This window comes from Hemiscyllium ocellatum, chromosome 9 (genome assembly GCF_020745735.1).
Source record: "Hemiscyllium ocellatum isolate sHemOce1 chromosome 9, sHemOce1.pat.X.cur, whole genome shotgun sequence".
Taxonomy (NCBI): domain Eukaryota; kingdom Metazoa; phylum Chordata; class Chondrichthyes; order Orectolobiformes; family Hemiscylliidae; genus Hemiscyllium; species Hemiscyllium ocellatum.
In genome coordinates, this window is record NC_083409.1 from 22,779,256 (window position 1) to 22,802,229 (window position 22,974).

Below are 22,974 nucleotides of genomic sequence, written 5' to 3' on the forward strand. Positions count from 1 at the left end.
TACCCTAGGACATCAGTCCTAGTTCTGCCCGGATGTACCTTGTCCAATTTGTTCTGGTTGTACCGCCGCCAGAACCAGTCCCACTGTCCCCAGGAATCTGAAGCATCCCCCCATCCCCTTCCATTACCAGCCACATCTTCAATAGGATATATTCTGCTATTTCTACTCCGACACTGGCACTGGCATAATCCTGAAATCACGACCTTTGAGTCCCAATTTTAAACTTACTTCTGCATCCCTATATTCTGCATTTAAGACCTCGTCCTTTTTTTTTAACCCAAGTGTACCATGACCACTGGCTGTTCATCCGCCCCCACTATGTAGCCACTCTGAGACAGTGATACCCATAACACCAGGGAGGCAACATATTATTCTGGAATCTCATTTGTGGCAATATAAATGCCTGCCTAATACCCTTCCAATTGAAACCTTTGTAGCTATTGCATTCCCCCACTTTTTACACCTCCCTTACAGAGCAGAAACATCAAACTTAGCCATTGCTGCTCTCCCAAGTACAGTTCTTCTGCAGCCCCCCCTTTATACACAGCACTGTTACTCCATCAAAGAACTCTAATACATTGGTTAAACATCATTTTTCTTTGGCAAAAGCTTGCTGACTCTTCCCAATTACCTTGAGGTTTTCTAACGGCAGGACTATAATCTCTACTGATCAATTTTAACACCTTGCCCATGTCAAAATGTCAAGCTAACTGAGCTTTAGCTTGGTGTTTTCTGCCTCCTTGTCTTGAATGTAGCAGGTTCCTACTTTCCAACCTGATGGTAGCTTTCTTGAATCTTGGAAATTTTGGAAGAAAATACCAACTCATCGACTACCTCATCATCGCAACCTCTTTAATGATTCCCGGATGAAGCCCATCTGGACCCAGAAACTTGTCAGCTCTAGCTTCCTAAGTGGCACATTGTGACTGTAATTTTGATATTTTCCTATCTCTCTTCCACCTCCAGACTTACAGCTATTACTGGAATGTGTTTTGCATCCTCCATGGTGAGGACAGAGTAAAATATTTGTTCATTTCATCAGCCATTTTCTAATCATCTACTATTAACTCCCCATCCCCATTAAAGGACCAACACTTATTTCACTTCCTTTTTCTTTCCAGACACCTGTATTGCTACACTTGCTATTTTTACATTTCTCACTAGCTACCTGTCAAATACTAACATCTTTGTAATAGACTTTTAGTCATTCTCTGCCTTTTTAAAAATATTCTGACTAATCACCCTTGCACAATTATGGTTTTTCCCTCAGCTTTGACACTTTTCCGAGCTTCATTAGCTATGGGTGGTGTGTCCTTCTTAGAATCGCTGCAGTGCGGAAACAGAACGTTCGGCCCAACAAACCCACACTGACCCTCCAAAGACTAACCCACCCAGACCCATTTCCCCAATCCCATTAGCCTATATTTAAGCCCTGACTAATGCACCTAACCTCCACAGGCAATTTACCATGGCCAATTCACCTAACTGCACATCTTTGGATGATGGGAGGAAACCCACGCAGACACAGGGAGAATGTGCAAACTCCACACAGACAGTTGCCCAGGATTGGGGGGCGTGAGGCTACAGTGCTAACCACAGCGCCATTCCTTTTAGAATATCGCCTTAAATGTCTGCCAGACCCTCTCTATTTAACCAGAATTAGATAATTAGCGTATTCAGGGATTTAATCAAATTGGCCTGTCGCTGAGCCTAGTCAGCCAGTGTAATACAGTCTGAAACATTAATCATAGACCCAGGCATCTCCCTTTCAAAATGGATATAAGATATTTAAATCACATTGTGGTCAATGCTATACACCTGTACTCTGAGATCTTGAGTTAACCCTGGTACTTTGAATCTTTTATCTTTGCATCACAGGATCAGCGAGCAGTCTTGGAAGAGGCACGCATGTGGCTCAGCCAGATTCGGTGATGAATGGCTAAATGACACATGGTTTCTCTGCTATGTAGGCCCGAGTCCATTTCTGTGGATTTAAGGGAGCAGAAGTGGAGGCCATACTCGGGGGAAATGGTCAAGGTGGGACAAGAGGAATGACATTTAAAAGTTTGGGGGCAACAAAGATGGATACAAAACTGCGATGCGCAAATTGATGGCTGCGAAACAGCATGGTGAACAGCCGATGGCTCAAGCTCAGAATCTGATAACACCACTGAGTGACTTTACACACAAGAGAGTTTTACACACGAACTAAGACAGATAGAAGGGAGAAGAGCAATACAAAGTATGTATATAGATTCACTTGCAATGGGAATAAAGAAGCCAAGTGAGAAGATACAACTGTACCTCGATAGACATCTGAAGGACAACGAACACAGAGGAGAGGGGTACGGTCTGAAAAGTTGAGGTACAGTTTGAAATCACCTGGGATAAAGGAATCAGTCAGCACAGTAGTCGAGAGGGGGGAGCCAGGAAGGTCTCTCTCTTTCAGAGAGCAAGCAGTTTTACCCCACTGCAGTATTCTTAATTAGTAACCAGCCCAGGGCAAAGCTTTTACCCTGGTTATCACAGACTGCCATGTGTGGGATCTTACCCTGTGAAAATGAGAGATGTTTACCTACAAAAGAGTGACAAAACTTCAAAAATATTTCATTGGTCGTTAAACCCCTTTGAGTCTTCCTGGACTAACATTTATAGTGTACATTTCTTCCAATCTTTCTTTGTTCATAGATTTCTAACAGGGAATATCCAGTTAGTCATTCAATGTCATTACTGCTAATGCCACGCCTAGTCTTATTGATTTAACACAGTTAAAAATCACAACACCAGGTTATAGTCCAACAGGTTTAATTGGAAGCACACGAGCTTTCAGAGCGACGCTCCTTCATCCAATGATAGCTGATGAAGGAGCGTCGCTCCGAAAGCTAGTGTGCTTCCAATTAAACCTGTTGGACTATAACCTGGTGTTGTGAGATTTTTAACTTTGTACACCCCAGTCCAACACCGGCATCTCCAAATCATGATTTAACACTGTGTGATTAGCATCCTTCTTACATCATTAAAGGAAAAACACTCCAGATTAAACACACAGCTGAACCTGAAGAGGTAAGGCAGAGAGAGAGAGAGAGAGGTAAGAGAGAGAGGTAAGAGAGAGAGAGAGAGAGAGAGAGAGAGAGAGAGAGAAAAGAGAGAGAAAGAAAGAAAGAGAAAAAAAGAGAGAAAAAGAGAAAGAGAAAGCGAGGAGAAGCAGGGGGAAGGAGGAGAAGGAAGAAGAGGAGGATGAGATCAGACAGAAAGGGAGAAAGCCTGACAATGTCTGACACACAGCCTCAACCCTCAGTTGGATCTCCTTGTTTATATGATTCCCACTCTGCTCATCTTTCCTCCAGACACACGACCTACCCTATCCTGATCAAATACCTTGCCTCGACCCAGTTTTTTTTTCAGATCAATGCTGTCATTATTTCAAACTAACAGACTTACACCCTCTGCCCACGTTGATCCTTCCTGTCTGAAAACAGAACAAAAAGAACTGCTGATATTGGAAAATCTAAAACAAAAACTAAATTGCTGTCAAAACTCAGCAGGTCTAGCAGCATCCGTACAGAGAAAGCAGAGTTAACATTTCAAGTCCAGCGACTCACCATCAGAGCTCATCTCAGAGTCCTCTCTGCTTTTCCTCGTCAAACTCCTCGATGAACAAGATTTCCTACTCAAATTCTTTTGAATTGCCTGTCACTGATAACACAGACTGATTGCAAAGGCAACACATCCCCCATCTGATGCATCAGCTTCATCTCTACAGGGCAGACCTCACGTGATGCCATCCCAATGCAATATATTCTCTTGCTGTATGTGGTAAGATTGGGAAAGTTGCTATACAAATGTAACTTCGAAACACATCTTCGAATGCTATTTGACGAATACAGGGAGCATCAGTCTGGAGTGAAGAATTCCCGCACAGTCTTATCCTGCCTGCGTTCATGTGCATGTGAGTTAGGAGCAGAACAAGGCCACTTGCCCCTCAAGCACGCTCCACGATTCAGGAAGATTCAGAGATCATTGCGTTACTACTAGTGTTTATCTTTTTTCCAGGTTTCCTGCGTGGATGCAGTTTCCTTGATCTTTAAACTCAAATGGCAATCAGACTTTCCCAGGCGGGAGAACGGGTATGGAGGGTGGTTTGCAATAATTGTCAGATTGACCCTTATTTTCAAAAGTTGACTAATTGTTCAGTGATAGTGGCATCAGGGGGGAAATAAGCGCAATCGCTGATGTTCCCCTCCCATCAGACTGCCACCTAACCGCGGTAGTGTGGGAGGGAAAAGGGGGGGAAAAAGGGAAATAAAACAAAAAAAAATTGTGGCCTCAGGCCTCCCTCCCTCAGGCACCGTGCCTCTGGCCACCTCCCCAAGTCTTTGGGGACCTCCAACCTCATTCTCTGCCCGGAGCCTCTACCCCTCTGACAATGTCCAACATAGAGCTGGCCCACAATCCCCAGCACAAATGTTCCAGATACAACTCGCCCTCCACTACCTTGTCCAAGTTGGCAAGAACGTGAGAGCCAGAGTGCTAGGCCTTGCCTTGCTTTCACTGGTCCAGCATCCACGGTCACACACCCACTGCAAACCCTCCCAAAGCAGGCTTTGGACAAACCTCCTTGGGTTGACAAACGTTCGGCAATTTTTCTGCTCTTTACCCCCAAGGGCACTGAAGCATACTACAGTTCAGTCAACACACAACAGTCTGCATGACTCAGCAATTCTTCACAGGAGTCACTTACCAAAGTTTATTTCATTAAACCATTTTATCATTTCCTGCAGTTATGATCTTTAAGGTAATCGTTGCACTTCACTGCATACTCCATCTCAGTTGTACATAGGAACGGGTGCACACGCAAAAGGACATCATGTCTGGGCTAGCAAGCTGCATCTGTCCTATGTCTTATCACAAAATCATTACACAACCGCTTCAATCTAGAAGGGCAAGGGGAGTAGATACATGGGTACATCACATCACCTCTCCAAACCACTCAATATCCTAACGTGGAAATATATCACTGTTCTTTCATTGTCATTGGGTCAAAATCCTGGAATTCCCACTCTAATGGCAAGCAAGAACATATGCACTGCAATGGTTCAAGGTGGCAGCTCACCACCACCTTCTCCAGGGCAACTTGGAACAGGCATAAGAGATGCCCATGTGCCATGAATGAAATTTTTTTATTTAAAAAAAAAGCATCCTTTCACAAGCTCAATGTCCCAAACTGCTTTATAGTCAATAAAGTACATTACAACAATGACTGCACTTCAGAAGAAAGAAATGTGGCAGCCAAATTGCACATAGCAAGGTGCCATAAACTACAATGTCTGAACAACCAAGTGGTTGACTTCAACAGCATTATCTACAGGATAAATATTGGCCAGGACTCTTTAGGAGAACATTCCAGCTCCTCTTTAAATAGTGCAGTGACACTTCTTACACCCGGGAGGGAGGAGTTAAGACTGCTCCTTTGTCTCACAGCTCACCTCTACATGTGCCAGTCTGGATTATCTGCTCAGGTTTCTGAAATGCACCCTTCAGCTTCTGTCTCAAAGTCAAGAGGGTTAGAAGGCTCACTGGAGATCACTGCACAAACAACCGCAATCAATGGTCTTAACAAGCAGAGGTCCATTAGAGTGAGGTTTCTTTTAAGGTTATATAACATCCTTGAACTAGGCCAGCATCCTCTCAGTTACTCTTCACAGCAGTGACGCGACCTCGATCAATGTAGCGAACATGTGGCTGTGGTGCACCATTGCCCCTCTTTCTCTTGGTTGTTATCAAGGCAGTTAGCTACATTACACTTCTCTCTGCTTTTCAGTTAGTGTCCGCCCTCTCTGAGGACCTCTTACCAAGTTTTTAGCATCTTCAGCAATAGCTCATCCCTCCCTCCAAAGTCCATCCTTGGACGCACTTCTATTTCTCAATTATATCAGAATTCTTGGTAAATGCCACACTGACTGAGAAGAAATACCTGGCAATCATTTAAACTTGCACAAGTTCCAGAAGTCAGGGTGCTGGATGATTACAGTATGTGAAATATTACAACTCTAACAATTGCAAACTGGTAGAATGAGATGTTGCTATCATGTTATGGAATGGCTCTGAACCCATCCAGAAGAAACAGAAGTACACCATTCAGCCCCTTGAGCCTTTCCTGCCTTTCAATACGAGCAAAGATGATCTTTTTTGCAACTACACTTCCCTGTCCTGTCACTCGATCCCCACAGATGTCAGAAATCCATTGATCACACTTTAATATACCGAATGACCAAAGGAGAACTCCAAAGATTCAAAACCTCAAACAAAGGCATTTTTCCATTTTGTCCTGATCCTGAAATTATGAATCTTAATTCTGAATACTGCAGCTGAAGGAAGCAACATCCCACCGTGTTAAACCCTCTTAAGGGTTTCAATTACATCAAATCTCATTCTTGTGGAAACTTGAGAGTACAGGCTCATTCCATTCACTCAATCTGTCCTTACAAACCAATCCTCTAATCCCAGGAATAGAAACCAAACTATACATTGTAATGCATGTGTGATCCCACCAAAGCCCTAGACAATTGCAGCTGGATTCTTAGACTGTATTACTTCAACACCCTGATCAACAATCCATTTGTCTTCCTAATTCTCTCCTGTACCTTCGAGGTAAGTATTTTGCGTTGTGCACGCAAAGGTACCAAAACCTGTTCGAAGGCTATGCCGATCAAAAGAGAAAAACCTCAGTTTTCCACATTATGCTGTCATCTTCACGGTGATTCACAATACCTATATAGTCACATTTGCAAACAGTGTCCTTCCGCATCTAACAGCTTACTTTCCTACCTAACTGTGTAGGCACAGCGATGAAAGTGAAGTCAGACTATTATTTGAAACCTGCTTTCCAAAAGGTGAATTCCAGTTCCCTCATCCCCTCCATCACTAAACAGCTTATCATGTATTACCCCCATCCTCTTAGCTGCTTCTGTGACAGAAACCCACATGAGCTCTTGATTCTTGACCTTAAATAGCTGGTGTCCCACGCTCTACTGGCTAAGCGCTTTCGGTTCTCTGTGTCATTGTTGCCTTAGTGTTCACCATCACCTCTGTCTTTGTTGACGTTAATGAGCTCTCAGCTAAGCATGACCTCACTCCTGGCCGCACTCTTCCCCATTTCCGATCTGGCCCAGACCCAGAGTCCTCTGGGTAAGCTTGTTCCTTGAACCTGACACCTTGAACACCTCCAGTTTAAACTGATTCGTACCTGCTGGCGATGCCCTCAGCTGCTTGCGTTCTAAATCCTGGGACATCCTCACTAAACCTCTTCACCTCTTCTCCCTGCAAGACTCTTGGTAACATTTACATCATCGGCCCTAATATCTCACCACACTGCTCAGTGTCGAACTTCGCTGGAATGTTTTCTTTAGTATCTGAAGGCACTATATCAATGCAACGTCTTGTTGCTGTAAGCTTCAGTGGCTACATTCAAACCTCCATATTGTCTTCAGCTCCTTTGAGATCTCTCCTGCTGGCATATTCCTCTGCACCTGGTCATTACCTCTGCCCTCATTGAGCTGCACGGAGGCCCAAGCCCTCTCTTTTAAACATTATTGTTTGTACATGAGTGTTAATCCTTCCCTGGCATCAGCCATTGTTCTCTAACTTTCCCAAGATGTCCCCTACTCTTCCAACTCCAGCACCTGGTAGCTAGACCATTACTCACCCAGAGCACTCAAATTTCCTCCCCAAACACCTCTGCTCTTCACTTGTCTCACCACTCCCTCAGAACATAAGTCGTTCATTTGGACGTTTGCCTCTCCATGCCCTTTAACATGGAGGTATCCATTTCTCATGTCTGATGGGTCCATTCTGACTGTTGACTGCAAAATCCAACAGTCCCTCAGCCAAACGAGGAAACCTCTGAACTTGGTGTTTACACCACACTGGTCATTTCAAATGTGTCAAACACAAGTCAGTTACAGATGGCGCCTGATATTCTACAAGAACCCTATAGCACGATGTTTCACAGTGGAATTACCTTTTACTCAAAGGCATTAATTAACATAGAACGATCAGTGAAACCACTTCACTGGAGTCAGCATCGTCAGAACAACAATAACTTGAAATTTATACTGCACCTTTAAATATCTTCAGGAGCTCTATTAAACATAACCTGACACCAGGCCATATACTGAAACATTAGCGTAGGTGGTAATTCTACTTGGACAAGGGGATTAGGGTACATGGGTTTGACACTCCCAGTGAGAGTCAGCATCTTGAGGGAAAAAGTGGGGTCTGTGGAACTGCATCCACACACCCTGTTAGAGCCCACCACCTTCATGCTAAGGAGGAAGTGGGAAACTTTAAAAATAAATAACCCCTCAAATGTATTTTATTATTACTCTTTACAACAGAATAAGACACTAGCTGATGGGGCTATTGGGAATAAGGGTCAGAGAGTGGGACAGAAATTAAGTCAACAATTTAGTGTGTAAAAGACCAGTATTTTAATTTTCAGATGGGAAAAAAACACTGCTTTAAACCAAGGAAAGAGATGCTGAAGTTTTGAAACAAGTTACTGAGACTCACTGGTAGTTACACAGTTGCTTTGTGCATGCAGTGGAGGGGTGGGTGGAGGGATGGGTGGGGGCAAGAAGAGGAAAGGTATGATTGTTGGACTCAGCATCATGAGTGTGCGTTCAGGACAGCTTTGCTCACAGTCCGTTAGATTGAAAGACCTGATCTAGACAACTGCCTGTGATTTGAAATGCTCTGCTATGATGACTCACTGATTGGTGAGCAGTCCGCGTAAGCAGTGTACGGCAGAAAGTCTCCAAAGCGCTAAAGAGTTGATCCCTCTCTCTTTGTAGAAAAACAAAGAATTAGAAGATTGCTCACTTTTCTCAATTCCCATTTGCTTAGAAGTTGCCTATCAGTGACTGAGATACTACCACCCTGTAATCACAGAATCCCGAGAGTGAAAACAGGCCATTTGACCCAAAGTCCACACCGACCCTCCAAAGAGTATCCCACCCATTCTCCTACCCCCCGGTACAGTTCCCCTGACTAATGCACCTAGCCTACGCATCACTGAATATTATGCGTAATTTATCAAGGCCTATTCACCTAACCTGGGACTGTGGGAGAAACCCAGAGGAAACCAACAAAGGGAGAATGTGTAAACTACACACAGATAGTCACCAGAGGGTGGAATCGAACCTGGGTCCCTGGCGCTGCGAGGCAGCAGTGCTAACCACTGAGTCACTGTCCGCCCCATATGTTCAATAAAAACTGGAAAGAAGATCGGAGGAGGACCCAGAAGCAGCAAAAGGATACCTTACCTAATCTTGCAGACTCGGTGCTATTGAACGGTGTTCCCCTAATATTTTTCTCTATGTTTTTTCTCTTGTTTGTTCATCTGTCTGTATGCGTGTTTAGGGATGTAACAGGTAGGGCTTATGTCAGAGAATTGTAAACTGATTTTTTTTGGCTTGTGGTCAGAATTGATTTATTTGTAATCATAGTAGCTTCTTCCAAGTACAGAAACCAGTCAGTATTTTCTGTTAACTTCAATTCAGCAAACAGAAACATAGGGGACTTTGAGCAACTAGATTAAATCTTTAACTTTCCTGACAACCTCAGGAGTAGTGGGTCTTGAGTATTAGCGTAACTTTCCAAGAGGATTATTACATCTACTTGACTAATTCAAGTGACTGATGTGTGTATACTGTTATAATTAAACTTTGCACTACGCATTGTAGGAGGGAAAAATAAACAGTAACTCTTTCACAAGGATTCGTTGGTAACCTCAGGATTTCATTCCCTCCACTTAATTAAAAGGAAACTTTGCAATACTTTAGGGAGATCCCATTTGTGATAGAAACAATGAGAGCTTAAATTTAACAATTCATCTTTTTGGCACATCATTTGCAAAGTTGGCATTTGCTTTTTAAACCAAACAAATTAATTAAAGGGGCATTCCAGGTCACTCCACCAGGCATGTCAGAGTCAATCACATTTGGAGGCAGATACAGGCCATACTGAATAAAGACTTCAAATTTTTTGTTTTAAAAAGGCAATGAATCACCTGAGTTTTCCATAGCAAACCAGCAATTTCAACAGTCACTCTTAGAATGCCACTTTCTTCATCCTGAACATAAATACTAGAACTGCCAGGGTAGGATTCAAATTCTCAGTTTCTGGATTGCAAGTCCCAATAACATCACCGTCACATGGCGGAAGGACATGGGAAGGAGACAGGGAGCCAGGCAACTTAAGGAGCAAAAACAAAAGCACCTCACCACCGAGGTACCTCTGGAGTGTGACCATTGCAATACAGGAATGCAGCAATCTACGCACAGGGAGATCTCATAAACGAACATTCATGTTTTTACAACATGACAGTCTTTTTTAAACAGAGATGCAGGCCTAAAGATAAATTTTGATCAGGCCACTGGTTTGCTTGTCTTCAAACAAAGGTACACAGAATCTTTCACATTCAATCAGGGAGCAAATACAACCTGATAGTTCAATGGCTCATCTGAAAGGCAGCACTAGATAATTTCACTTATAATTCCTACATTAACTGGATCTTGCCTTGTATCATTGACTAAATACTATTTGCAATGACCTACCATTGACTTGGGCTTTGTGGTTGCCACCATATTGGCCAAAGTGTCCTCCTCATCCACTTGACCGAAGACGTGAGCATCGTACGCAACCGTCATAGAAACCTCTTCCATCATTTTGGCAGAAAAGTAACGAATTTTAAAAAATAATAAATTAAATAAATAAATACCACCTAAGTGGAGGGAAAAGTGTCAAGAGACTGAAGAGTCTGCAATACATCCACTCTGGGCACTAAAATGGGTCGTGGTGAAGGAGCAGATCAAGATCAGTCTTCTTTCCTCGAAACATGGGTTATGCACCACAGACTCCATCAATTGACGGCATAGTAGCTCCCATTGACAGAAACCCGAGAGAGTGTTGAATGGTCGGAGTTTTAATTAAGTGTGTGCTCACTCTTTCCACATCTGTGCTGAACCCCAATTCTGAAGCGGCGCTTCCAAATTCAGGAGATAAACAGTTCAAGAGACCGGGGGTAGACGCGGATTAAACACTGTCTCATCCCTTGGAGGGGAGGGAGATCCTCAACTGCAGCCTGCTGACCACTTCCTGCCTGCCGTCTGCCAGAATTCAGAGCAGGGATTGAAGAGCTCGGTGGCCGGTTAGCACTGGCTGCTCCGAGCGCACGTTCCTTTGAGGGGGTGGGCTTGGCGAGCAGTTTAAACCGTCATAAACGACATCCTGTGCCTCTGGACAGAGTGAATGCAGAAGCCGCGGAGGCTGAGTTTCAGAGAGCACGTGTTCACGCTCACTCTCACACATCGATTATCTGAGGCTCTTCGTGTACACACACACACACGAAAAGAAAACAGCAGCACAACCACAAAGAAATTGTGGCAGTGGGCCACCTCAAAACTGCCTTAACTATTTCCTGGTTCAGATCATTCCCTCCGCAGGTGTCTCAAGAGATTCCAGGCTTGAATCAACTGAATGGTATTTTGCAGTCCCTTGAGAGCGCGAGCCCCCCTGCAGGAGGGGAGTAGCAGGCTCTTTAGGGGAGTCAAGCCGTCAGGAGTTTCTGGAAAGGTTGCCTGCCATTTTTCACAACATAAACTACCTGTTCCACAAGAGGTGAAAGGAGCTGCAGCCAGTGCCTGTTCCCACAGTGAGCTCTCTCCGTCTAAGGCGACTGCAGCTTTTCTTAACACTGTGCGAAACCAGGAAGCAGCAGCGATCAAAAATAAACTTTCAGATGCTCTAGATTCCTCCCTAATTCACGTGCTCTCTTTCAAGGAGTGGCTTGTTTCGGTCTATCAGTTCCTAAGGGCAGGTTAATCAGAGACAGAGAGAGAGAGAGGCAGACAGAGACAGAGAGAGACAAACAAGGGAGGGGAGGGGAGAACCACAGACAGACAGAGACACACACAGACACAGAGAGAGAGATAGACAGAGACGCACACAGAGAGACAGAAACATAGACAGCAAGAGACTCAAACAGACAGAAGGCTGGGGGAGGGCAGGTGGGCAGGAGTGGCCCTGTGAGGCTCAGTGCTAGCAGTCACAATCAAAAGTAGTACTGCTCCTCAATGTAACTTCAACTGCGAGAGAGGGAGAAACTCAGAAGGAAACACAGTCCGTTAATTAGGCAACACCTACTTGAAGATGAACACAAGAAGCTTAAGTACAATTTACAGATCGTTGGAGGGTGGATGGGGTCGGAGGGTGAGGAGAAATATTTGACAATTTGCTGTTCTTTAACAGTCCAGCCTTTCTCATTTATATAAAACATTTCAGGACCTCAGGCATGTCCCAAAGCTCTTCAGTCAATGAAGTATTTAGAATCATAGAAACAGACCCTTCGGTCCAACCCGTCCATGCCGATCAGATATCCCCACCCAATGTAGTCCCACCTGCCAGCATCTGGCCCATATCCCTCCAAACCCTTCCTGTTCATATATCCTTCCAGATGCCTTTTAAATGTTGCAATTGTACCAGCCTCCATCACTTCCTTTGGCAGTCCATTCCAACACGCAGTACCCTCTGCATGAAAATGTTGACCCTTCGACCCCTTTTATATCTTTCCCCTATCAACCTAAACCTATACCCTCTAGCTCTGGACTCCCCAACCCCAGGGAAAAGACCTTGTCTATTTACCCTATCCATGTGCCAAGTATACTCATCGCTGCAATGTAGGAAATTTATCTGTTCGACGACAAAAAATTGTAGATGCCAGAGATCCAAAATAAACAAGAAATCAGAAAATATTGGAGAAACTCAGTGGGTCTGACAGCATTTGCAGAGAGAAAGCAGTTACTGTCCCAAGTCTATTGATTCTGAAGAACAGTCACTAGAGACTTTTCTCTGTACAGATGCTGTCAAACCTGCTGAATTTCTCCAGCAATTTTGTTTATGTCTGAAACAAACATCTGTCAGTTTGTAAATAGGATGATCCTGCAACCAGCACCATGATAAATCACCAGATGGTATGTTTTAGTGATGTGGACAGACCTTGCACATTCTTAAGCTTCCCCCCACCTGAGGAGATAGATGTGGCCTTGATTTAAACATTCATTCAAAGGTTGGCACCATTGACAGTGCAGCACACCCTCAGAATCCAATGTCTTGTTGGGTAATGAAGCCCCTGCAGTAAGGACTGGAACCTAGAGGCGAAAGTGGTACATGCTGAGCACAGTCGGTGAATGAGAAAAAGGACAGATATTCCAAGTAGCTGTACTCTCCATAACTTCTACGGATAGGTGTTCATGGTACCTCAATCTGACAGCTGCTTCAGGCTAGCATACAGAAAGTGTTTCAGGAATGCTGCACATACCAGTTATACCTCCACATAGCATTGCCTGGTGGCGCACAAGGAAGGAGCCAACGGGAAGATACTGCAGCTCAAAAGTAGTGAAGTCACGACGTACAAGCTCCCAGTGTCACATCCTCAGCACACACACTGCTTCCACTGTGGCTGGGACTATTTGGTGCACACTCCTGCAGAGGATGAGTTGACAAGGCTTCTTCCTGAAATGGAAAGCTCTACATCTCGCCTTCTTCTAGACATCACCTTTCAGGATCTTTGTTAAAATCCAAATCGGCCTCGAGACATTACACTGCAAATCTGAAGGGCAATGATAGCTACAGAATGTATAAAATTAGGACAGGCTGTGACACGGAATGTGGAGTAACACTTTACATATTAATCAGTGAACAAGTTTCCGTGCTCATCACAGTAAGACTATCTGAGGCTGCTGTCCATGTTTAATAACTCCACGTTAGCCTAAGTGCCAGTCCGAAACATAGTAAAGCCTCCTCTAGCCTTTTAAACAGGAAGTAAAGCTCCCTCTACACTATCCCCGTCAAACTCCCTCCCTAATGGAACTGAAAGTCAACCCACAGCAGGTGGATTGCAGCAGTTCAAGGAGGGAGCTCACTGCCAGCATCAAGGGCAACTAGGGATGGGCATTAAATGCTGACCAGCCAGAGATGCCCATATCCCACAAATGAATTTTCTAAACTCTCAGGATAGGAACAGCATGGGGTTACATCCAGAGTAAAGCTCCCTCGATACTGTGCCCATCAAGCACACCCAGGACAGTGGCAAAGCTCAAAAGGGAGTTTAGAAAGAGGTGGGGAAATTTGTCTTTACTGATGACAACTTGACCTCAGCAGAGCCTAAAGCCCCTTATGGCAATCAATTACTAATGAAATGCTGTCACTACTTTTGTAAGGAAATGTGGGTCCAGACTGCTTCCAAAAATAGCAATGAGATAAATGACCAGATTATCTTGCAACAGTGGCCAAGCGGACAACATTCGCAAGAACAGGTTTGGTTAATGGATGCCGGTGTAATAGAAGAATATCTCCTGCTCTTCACCTATTACTTAAGCCTTTCACATTCAGCCTAGCAAGACAGCACCATAGTTTAAAGTCCCATTTGAAGAAGAGACCATCAACTGTGCAGCACTTTCTCTTTACTGCACTGAGACATCAGGCAGAGTTACATGTTCAACTCTCACATTTATGACCTTCTGACTCAGAGGCTAGCGAGGACGTAACTCCATCGAAGCTGGTATCCCAACCACTAAAGGCACCTTTTATATGGAGCAAACCTTTGACATTGATCCAGCCTCCTCAGAGCCTCTGCAGAGTGAACAGAGCCTCAACCTTAGGGTGGCATGGTGGCTCAGTGGTTAGCAATAATGCCTCACAGTGTCAGGGACCCAGGATCAATTCCAGCCTTGGGCGAATGTCTGTGTGGAGTTTGCACATTCTCCCAGTGTCTGCATGGGTGTCCTCTGGGTGCTCCAGTTTCCTCCCACAATCCAAAGAAGTGCAGGTCAGGTGAAGTGGCTATGCTAAACTGCCCATAGTGTTCAGGGATGTGTTGGTTAGATGTATTAGATAGGGGTAAATGTAGAGTAGTTGGGGAATGGGTCCGGTTGCATTACTCTTCAGAGGTTTGGCATGGATTTGTTGGGCTGAATGGCCTGTTTCCACACTGCAGGAATTTTTGACACTCCTGATCTGATCAATCAGACAGGGTTCTGATTGGACCAGGTTAACAGCCCCAATCAGGGAACTCATTCTATGATGTCCAGCTGGCTGACATCATTACAATTTGTCCGATGAACCAAGACTGACATTTAAGCATACTGCATGTGATTAGGGAGAGTGTAGAATCTTCTCACATACTCTCAGACTTGGATTAGTCCAAGTTAGATCCAGGAATAGTGGTGAAGCAAACAACTTGGAATACTACCTGAATCCCATCAGAAATTTCAACCTATGTACTTTGTGTGTGCAGGTTTTATAATCTGAACTGGAACATCACCAGACACAATGGTAGCTTAAAATACAGTGCATCCTCCTTTATTGCAACACTGACCGCATCTGGATGAAAAGTGACAGGATATGAGTGGTACATAACTGCAGTACACCAAATTGTATTGAGAAATAGCTGGACATGCTATGCACTCTGAAGACCAGACATCCCATGACATGGAATCGCAGTCAAATCATCAAAAAACAAAAAAGCCAAAGTACTAGAGAAATTCAACAGGTCTGGCAGAGAGATCATGCTTAGAGTCTGGTATGATTCCTATTCAGAATGGTGCAATTGCCATTCCACTCAGTTCTTTAGAAATGTAAAGTGTATTGTAGTGCAGGACAGAGGAGGGCATAGTCAGTAGCACAGTCAAACATGAACAGCTGCTGTGAATGGTCAACTGTTATGAGTAAATGTGCCCATTAATGGCAGAGGACTTAACACTAACGTGCAGAATTCACACTGAATTAGTGGATATTAAGGGTTGCCAGAGAATTCTAGATTCCAGAAACTGCCTATCACAATTTTCAATTTCCCAGGGAAGCTCCAAGAAATCAGCTGTGTCCAGGATTCAGCAGGGTCTTGAAGTGCAACTTTATTCTGCTCTGCCGAAACTCTGTGGTTGGAGATATATTTGAGCCATAGGTGCTCCTTCAGGTGGCTGGGTAACCACTTCTGCTCTAAGCCTGCAGCATCAGTCCCGGAAGAGATAGTATTCACTTGTGACACATTTCCCTGAGCATATTGCATCACACTTTGTTCCATGTTATCAAGTCATTCAGCTTGGGGACAGACTACTAGATAAAATACAATCACAAGGGAGTAGGAATGGACAATATAATTAGGGGATTATCATTGGGACTCCTGTCGCTTTCTGAGAGAGTACCCAAGTGAGAAAACAAAGGGAGAAAGGGGCAGAGAAAGATCACAGATGATAATTTTTATGTCCCTCAGTAATATCTAAAAGTCAGCCCAGACTCCAAATAGCAAAGCACATTGTTGGGATGCCCAGAATGTATCAAAGGCGTAGTCTTGTGTCAGCTTTTTCCTATATTCAAACTTCCTGTATTCTAGCTTATGCTTTTCTTTTCAGATATTGGCTTAACTGCATACCTGATATACCCGGGCTTCTACTGCTCTATGTATCTGTGCCATTTCTGAACCATACCCAATGAATGGTATGAGGCCATCCCCTTACCTTGCTGCCAGTGGAGTACTATTCACTTTGTCCCACTTCAATGTCACGTTAGATTAGGAAGCAGCTGGATGACAGTCGGCACAAGAATTTCTATTCCTTAATGTAAAGTCACCCCAATTGTGTGTTCTTTATTTCTTCATTATGAAGAAGTTAGACTGGGAAGTGTGTTGAAAAGGGACTCAACATTTGCAGAATTTTATAGAACACCACAGCTATAACACAGGAGCAAAGAGAAGACGTACTAAACTTCCACACCATCCTAAAGTGTGAGAGATCTAATGAAATACTTTTTCTAAAAAAGTACCAGTCACTGTTGTAAAGGAGGAAATTTATTTCATAGTTTTTGCTCATACGACATGAGAGTTTTTCAGAATCTAAATGTTATCAGTCTCTCCCAGATCCATCTCCCCAGCTCCATTTCTTTTTCTCCCATATTCAAACTTCCTGTATTCTAACATATGCTTTTCCTTTCAGATTTGGCAAGATGAGTATCCAGGGTTTCCACACTTCTGTTCCACCATCCCTCCCCCCACCCTCCTCCTCCACCAACCTTGTCTTCAGCACATATACTGCTTTTTCCAAGCTATTACCTCTGATGGAGTGTTCCTGGACTCAAAAATGTTAACTCTACCTGCTGACATTCACCAGAAATTTCTGTTTTTGTTTCCACACTACCTATTCTCCTCTGGCTCAGCAAATGCAGTCCATCCCATTAACAGGCTTTACAGCTGGAACTGAATTTACTTGGAAATGGAGCAAGCCTACAGGTCAGAGAACCCGTATCATTTGTGTTTCGGCTCATAGCTGTGGAGTCACAAGCCACCACATTAACCCTTTCACTTTTTGAAGTCGAGGGGATCACATTACGTTCTTTACCCCGGAGAAGCGAAGGCTGAGGAGACCCCTCCAACGGAAAGGAGAAGGGGTTCAAGGGGGATAGAAAGATATGCCTCCAAGATAGATGAAATTCAGGAGAAGCATAAATCCCTGAAAAGACCAGCTGGGTGCAGTGGTGTGTTTCCGGTCTATCATATTGCAGGTCAGGGGAGATGGGATAGGTCAAATTCACAAAACAGTAGATAGCTAAGTGTATAGCAGCGGCTAAACAGTACAGACTATTGATAGTAAAGACAATTTTCCTGCATTCTTGGGAGAAGCCCAAATTTGGTTGCTGATGAGCCCGATGTCATTGTCCATGACCAGAGTTTCTGGCCTGCCCAGTCAGTCAGAGAAGGTCTGAATCTTCAAATCATCCTGTACTGTTCCCACTGGCTGGAGACTGAAGTTCTCATCTTTCTCTACTTCCTGTCCTACATCCCCCTCGCCATTCTGGGGCTGCCCACAAGAGCCACCACCTGTACGTAGCCCCACCTGCTGACCACCCAGTCTCCTCACTGGCCCACAACTTGTTTCCTAGCTGTTCTTGGAGTCCATTCTCCTTCCAAACGAACATCAGGCATGAACTCTCGATAAGAACAACAGCAACCCTTAAATTCTCCACTGCAGTACCATCCCATAATCAAAACTCAAAGAAAAGTCTGGATATTAGTACTGCTGGCTGGGATAAGTTTTTAGCCCAGCCATCACTGCCCTGGAGAACACAGTGGTGAGCTGCTTTCCTCTCCAAATCCTTGAACCGGTCATCATCTCCCAAGGCTTATGTCCATCTTTCCTGGATCTCCATGTTTGAATTTCTACAACCAGGTTTCTGATCCATAAGAAATTAGGCCATTCAGTCCATCGGGTCTGCTCCACTATTCAACTATGGCTGGTAAGCCTCCTCCCCTAACCCTCGATCCCCTTGACAATCGAGGGCCTCTACAGCCTTCTGTGGCAACGAATTCCATAGATTTCTCACTCTCTGGCTGAGGTTTCTCCTTACCTCCCTTCTAAACGGTCTTCCCGTTACTCTAAGCCTGTGCCCTTCGGTCCTAGCCTCACCAACCAATTGAAACACCTTCCCAAATCTACTATGACTGGGCCATTCATATTCTGCACGTTACTATTAGATACTTCTCAGCTCCAGAATCCTGTTCAAGCTTCTCATTCCTGGGACCATTCTCATTAATCTCCTCTGAACATGCTCCAGGGTCAGTAAGCCCTTCCTGAGATATTGGGCCCAAAACTGTGCACAATACTCCAAATTTGGTCTGACCAGAGCCTCAGAAGTAAATTCCTGCTTTTATATTCCCCAACTAGCTGGGGATACACTCTGATTCCACTCATTCTGCTTGAATAGATGAATCAACAATATGGTTCATCCTGATCCTGGCCCATTACCTAGTGTGCCCTTCAGAAGGTCTATGGTTAGCCTCCACATCAGCACATACCTGCAGCAATGTCAGCCAACAATAGTTTTTAAGATATGGAGCTAACTTTGCTTCAACTCACCATCACCACTAACACTCCTGACACCTTCACCTGTTGGGTGAGACTAACAGCCTTTGACCTGAAAATGTGTCGCTGGAAAAGTGCAGCAGGTCAGGCAGCATCCAAGGAGCAGGAGAGTCGACGTTTCAGGCATGAGCCCTTCTTCAGGAATGAAACAGCCTTTGACATGAAGGTCCCAATTAATGTGTGGCTCATCAAGGAGCAAAACAGGAATCAATGGGAATCAGGCAAAAACTCTTCACTTGTTGGAATCATACCTGATACATCAGAAAAGGTCAGTCATCTCAGCTCCAGGACCCCTCTGCAGGAGTTCCTTGGAGACGTGTCCTAGGCCCAATAATCTTCAGCTACTTCAAGTGACCTTCCCTCCATTATGAGGTGGGGATGTTCACTGACGAATGCACAATGTTCAGTACCATTCATGGCTCCTTAGAAACTGAAGCAGTCCATATCCAAAAACAGCAAGACCTGAACAATATCCAGGCTTGTGTTGACATGCAGCAACAAACATTCACATCACACAAATGCCAGGCAATGATCATCTCCAATAAGAGACAATCTAACCACTGCACTTCAAAATTCAGTGGTGCCCCATCACTGAATCCTCCATCAAAATCCTCGAGTTACGACAGACCAGAAACTTAACTGGGCTCACCACAATAGATACTGCGGCTACAAGAACAGATCAGAGGCTAGGAATACTGCAGCAATTAACTCCTCAAAGCCTTTCTACAAGGTACAAGGTCTGCTTTGTCTAGGTGATGCCAAGCTTCTTGAGTGAGGTTGGAGCTGAACTCATTCAGGCAAGTGGGGAACATTCCATCACACTCCTGATTGCGCCTTGTAGATGGTGGACAGGCTTTGGAGGAGCCAAGAGGTGACTTCACTTGCTGCAGTATTCCTAGTTTCTGACCTGCTCTGGTATCTACTGTATTTAGATGGCAAGTCCAGCTGAGTTCCTGGTCGATGGCAACTCCAAGGAAGTTGCCGGTGGGGGATTCAATGATGGTAATGCCGTGGAACACCATGGAGTGATGGTCAGATTCTTTTTATAGGAGACAGTCATTGCCTGGCACATGTGGGGCACAAATATTTATTAGCTCACACACAATTGTTCAGACTATGCTGACTAGGAGTTCAAATAAGCTTCATGTCATGTATTTCCTGCCCTGAAGTAATACAGACTGTTAAGGATTTATCTGGTTTTAGAAGGACTGATAACAAGGACTGCTGCTAACATGCTTATTTCTCTAATAAAATCATCAGGACTTGTAATCAAAACGTGTACACGTATAACATTGCACTGAATACCTTCACCACAAAGACACTGTCGAATCTCAATGTGTAAAACACAAACCTTGCCAGAATAATAGGCCCTGTTCACCCACACCAATTCGTACCCACATAAACTGTGGAAGTAAAAACTCAAAAACACAGATTATAACTGACTGCAACTGGTGACATATGGACAGGTTTGAAACAAGGAGTACATCGGGTGTCAGAATTTTCCAGTTTGACCTTGTAGCTAGATCTAAGGGTGTTGAACAGAGAGACTGGCTATTTTGCTTGCAACGTTTGTACTTCCTCAGTGCTCAGCTCCTTCTGTCTTCGGACTAGTTTTCATGTGGGACCAATTACTGGTTGCTAGGATACAAGAAGGTGCCTTAGGAACAGCGAAAACAAGAGAACGCAGCCCATGGGATTAAATTCACGTTGAGGAGTACAGTTTGTACGTTTTTCACTCATTATGACTCAGTCTTTTGCTCTTTGATAGAAATTCTCTTGGGATTAACAGTGTTAAACAAGCAATTTCTTGAATTTTAATGTCAAACTACAAAACATCCAAAGGCAAAGCTGCTGTCCTAAAACAGGTCAAAAGGTTTCCAATTGCACTATGAATGACACACAGACAGCTGAGACAATTCAAAACAATCCTTTAATTTGTCATTCTCACCAACACAAAAAGAAAACATGATCAGATAGTTAATAAGACCTGCTTTGGGTGCCTTAGGCAGAGACTCTTGCACTGCATGAACCCAGATGCTCGTATTAACTCCAGATTTTGGAACAGAATACCACACGGTATTTAAACAGCACCTTGAAATTGCATAATCAAATAAAATTTGACCATGAGCCAGGTAAGGTGATATGAGAGAAGGGATGGCTTTAAAACAACAATTTAAGAGGACAGGGATTACAGGCATTCAGGATTGAGCTAGATAGGGGAGGATGAAAGAAAAGAAATTGGACCTCCCCCACAAGAGAGCCTGGAATGTGGAAGCTAAACCAGGAAGTGAACAAGAGACACAACTCAAGAGCCCAGGTGAACAGCAAAGAGATTTTATTCTTTTCATGGCTGTGGTACCACCCCTAATTGCCACTGAACTGAAAGACTTGCTGAGCCATTTAAGACGGCAGTTAACCACACTGTTGCAGCTTTGGAGTCACACACAGCCAGTGTGTCAGGCAACAAGGTCAACAGAGTGGCTGAACAAATGTTTGTGTGCGTGCGCATGCGCACACGCTTGCTGGTTGCAGGTGAATTCACTGAGGGGCTGCTTTACACAGGGGCAAAAAAAAGTGAAGGAACCTCATTGACGTGTATGTGCTAAACAGGAAGTAGATGTAGAGAGCCTCACAGAACAATCTGAAGAATTTAGATGCTGCCTGACTTGCTGAGTTTTTCCTCGCAATTTCTGATTCCATTTCAGGGCTGTGCAGTTCTCAGAAGCAGAGAAAAGGATCTCCTCAAGGTGCACCTTTAGACAAGCATTGATGGCAAGGGACAGAGATTTGTGCAAATGGCAGACCCATATCAGCAACTGAATTCCTGGTAGAGTAACTGGAATCATTTGAACAAAGAGTGAAAAAAAAGACACATCAAGGTTCAGTGGTTCCTCCGATCATTCAGGCAGTTCCATGGTGCAGTTATGAAAGTGTGACAAATCATAACAATGACTTTCTATCCACAAGTCCCCAAAACAGACATTCAGGGAGGAAAACCCCCAGGGGGGCAGATTTGGAAACCCATAACTCCAAAGTCAGTCATCTCTCATCTGTCAGCAGCTGGGTTCCAGTGGTGGACGTAGAGAGCGTTGGTATTTATTCCCAACTTTCAAAGTCATAACCTGATTTGTTTCACTATTTAAAAAACTAATTGTGTGCCGTGGAAAGGGAACGCTCGGCTTTCATTTACTAATGAAAGGACAGCAGCAAACGAGAGAAATGGAAACACTCGGTAAGTCTGGCAGCAGCTGTGGTGAGAGAAGCAGTGTAAATATTTCAGCTCAATGACCTTTGACCAGAACTGGTGGGAAGTGTAAAAGTATTTGAGTCAGTGGGAGGGGTGTGGAGGCAGGAGGAACAAAGGATCTGTGTTAATAGGATGGAGACCAGGAGATTAAATAATTTTTAAAAATGTTTAATAACAATTTTTTTCTTCATGAATGCAACAAGATTAAAGTATGGCCTTTTTCATTTATCCTATAAATGACCTGGATTATTGATATACAAGTCTTGTGTAGCTGCTTCTTCAGTGTTGCACAGTACTGAGTATAACTTCAGTTAATTCCTGGATCAAAATCTGAAGACGCTTTCCTGATTAATAGTGTCGGCACTTTGCTCATTAAACCAACCGTATGAACTTTTGTTTGTTCGCGTACTGAAGTGGGTGACATGGTGGCTCAGTGGTTAGCAGTGCTGCCTCACAGCAACAGGGTCCCAGGTTCAATTCCAGCCTCGGGGGGAACTGCCTGTGTGGAGTTTGCACATTCTCCCCGTGTCTGCGTGGCCCCCCTCTGGGTGCTTCCTCCCACAATCTAAAAAGATGTGCAGGTCAGGTGGATTGGCCACGCTAAATTGCCCGTAGTGTTTGGTGTGTTAGTCAGAGGGGAAATGGGTCTGGGTGGGTTGCTCTTTGGAGGGTTGGTATGAACTTGTTGGGCTAAAGAGCCTGTTTCCACACTGTAGGGAATCTGATCTAATCTAATCTCACTTGGATGTGTCCAAG

General features: G+C 44.2%; 1 protein-coding gene across 5 annotated transcripts in view; it reads right to left on the reverse strand.

The window, feature by feature from the left end:
• Positions 1-22,974, reverse strand: part of rabgap1l (RAB GTPase activating protein 1-like) — a 489,306-nt gene that overhangs the window by 30,606 nt on the left and 435,726 nt on the right. Inside the window, exon 1 of one of the 5 annotated variants that reach the window (XM_060830057.1) lies at positions 10,617-11,755. The exons of the other annotated variants lie outside the window; for them this stretch is intronic. Coding sequence (XP_060686040.1) covers positions 10,617-10,727 — 111 coding nt within the window. The 5' untranslated portion in view covers positions 10,728-11,755. Of the gene's footprint in view, positions 1-10,616; positions 11,756-22,974 lie in introns of those variants that run through there. 5 annotated transcript variants of the gene reach the window in all.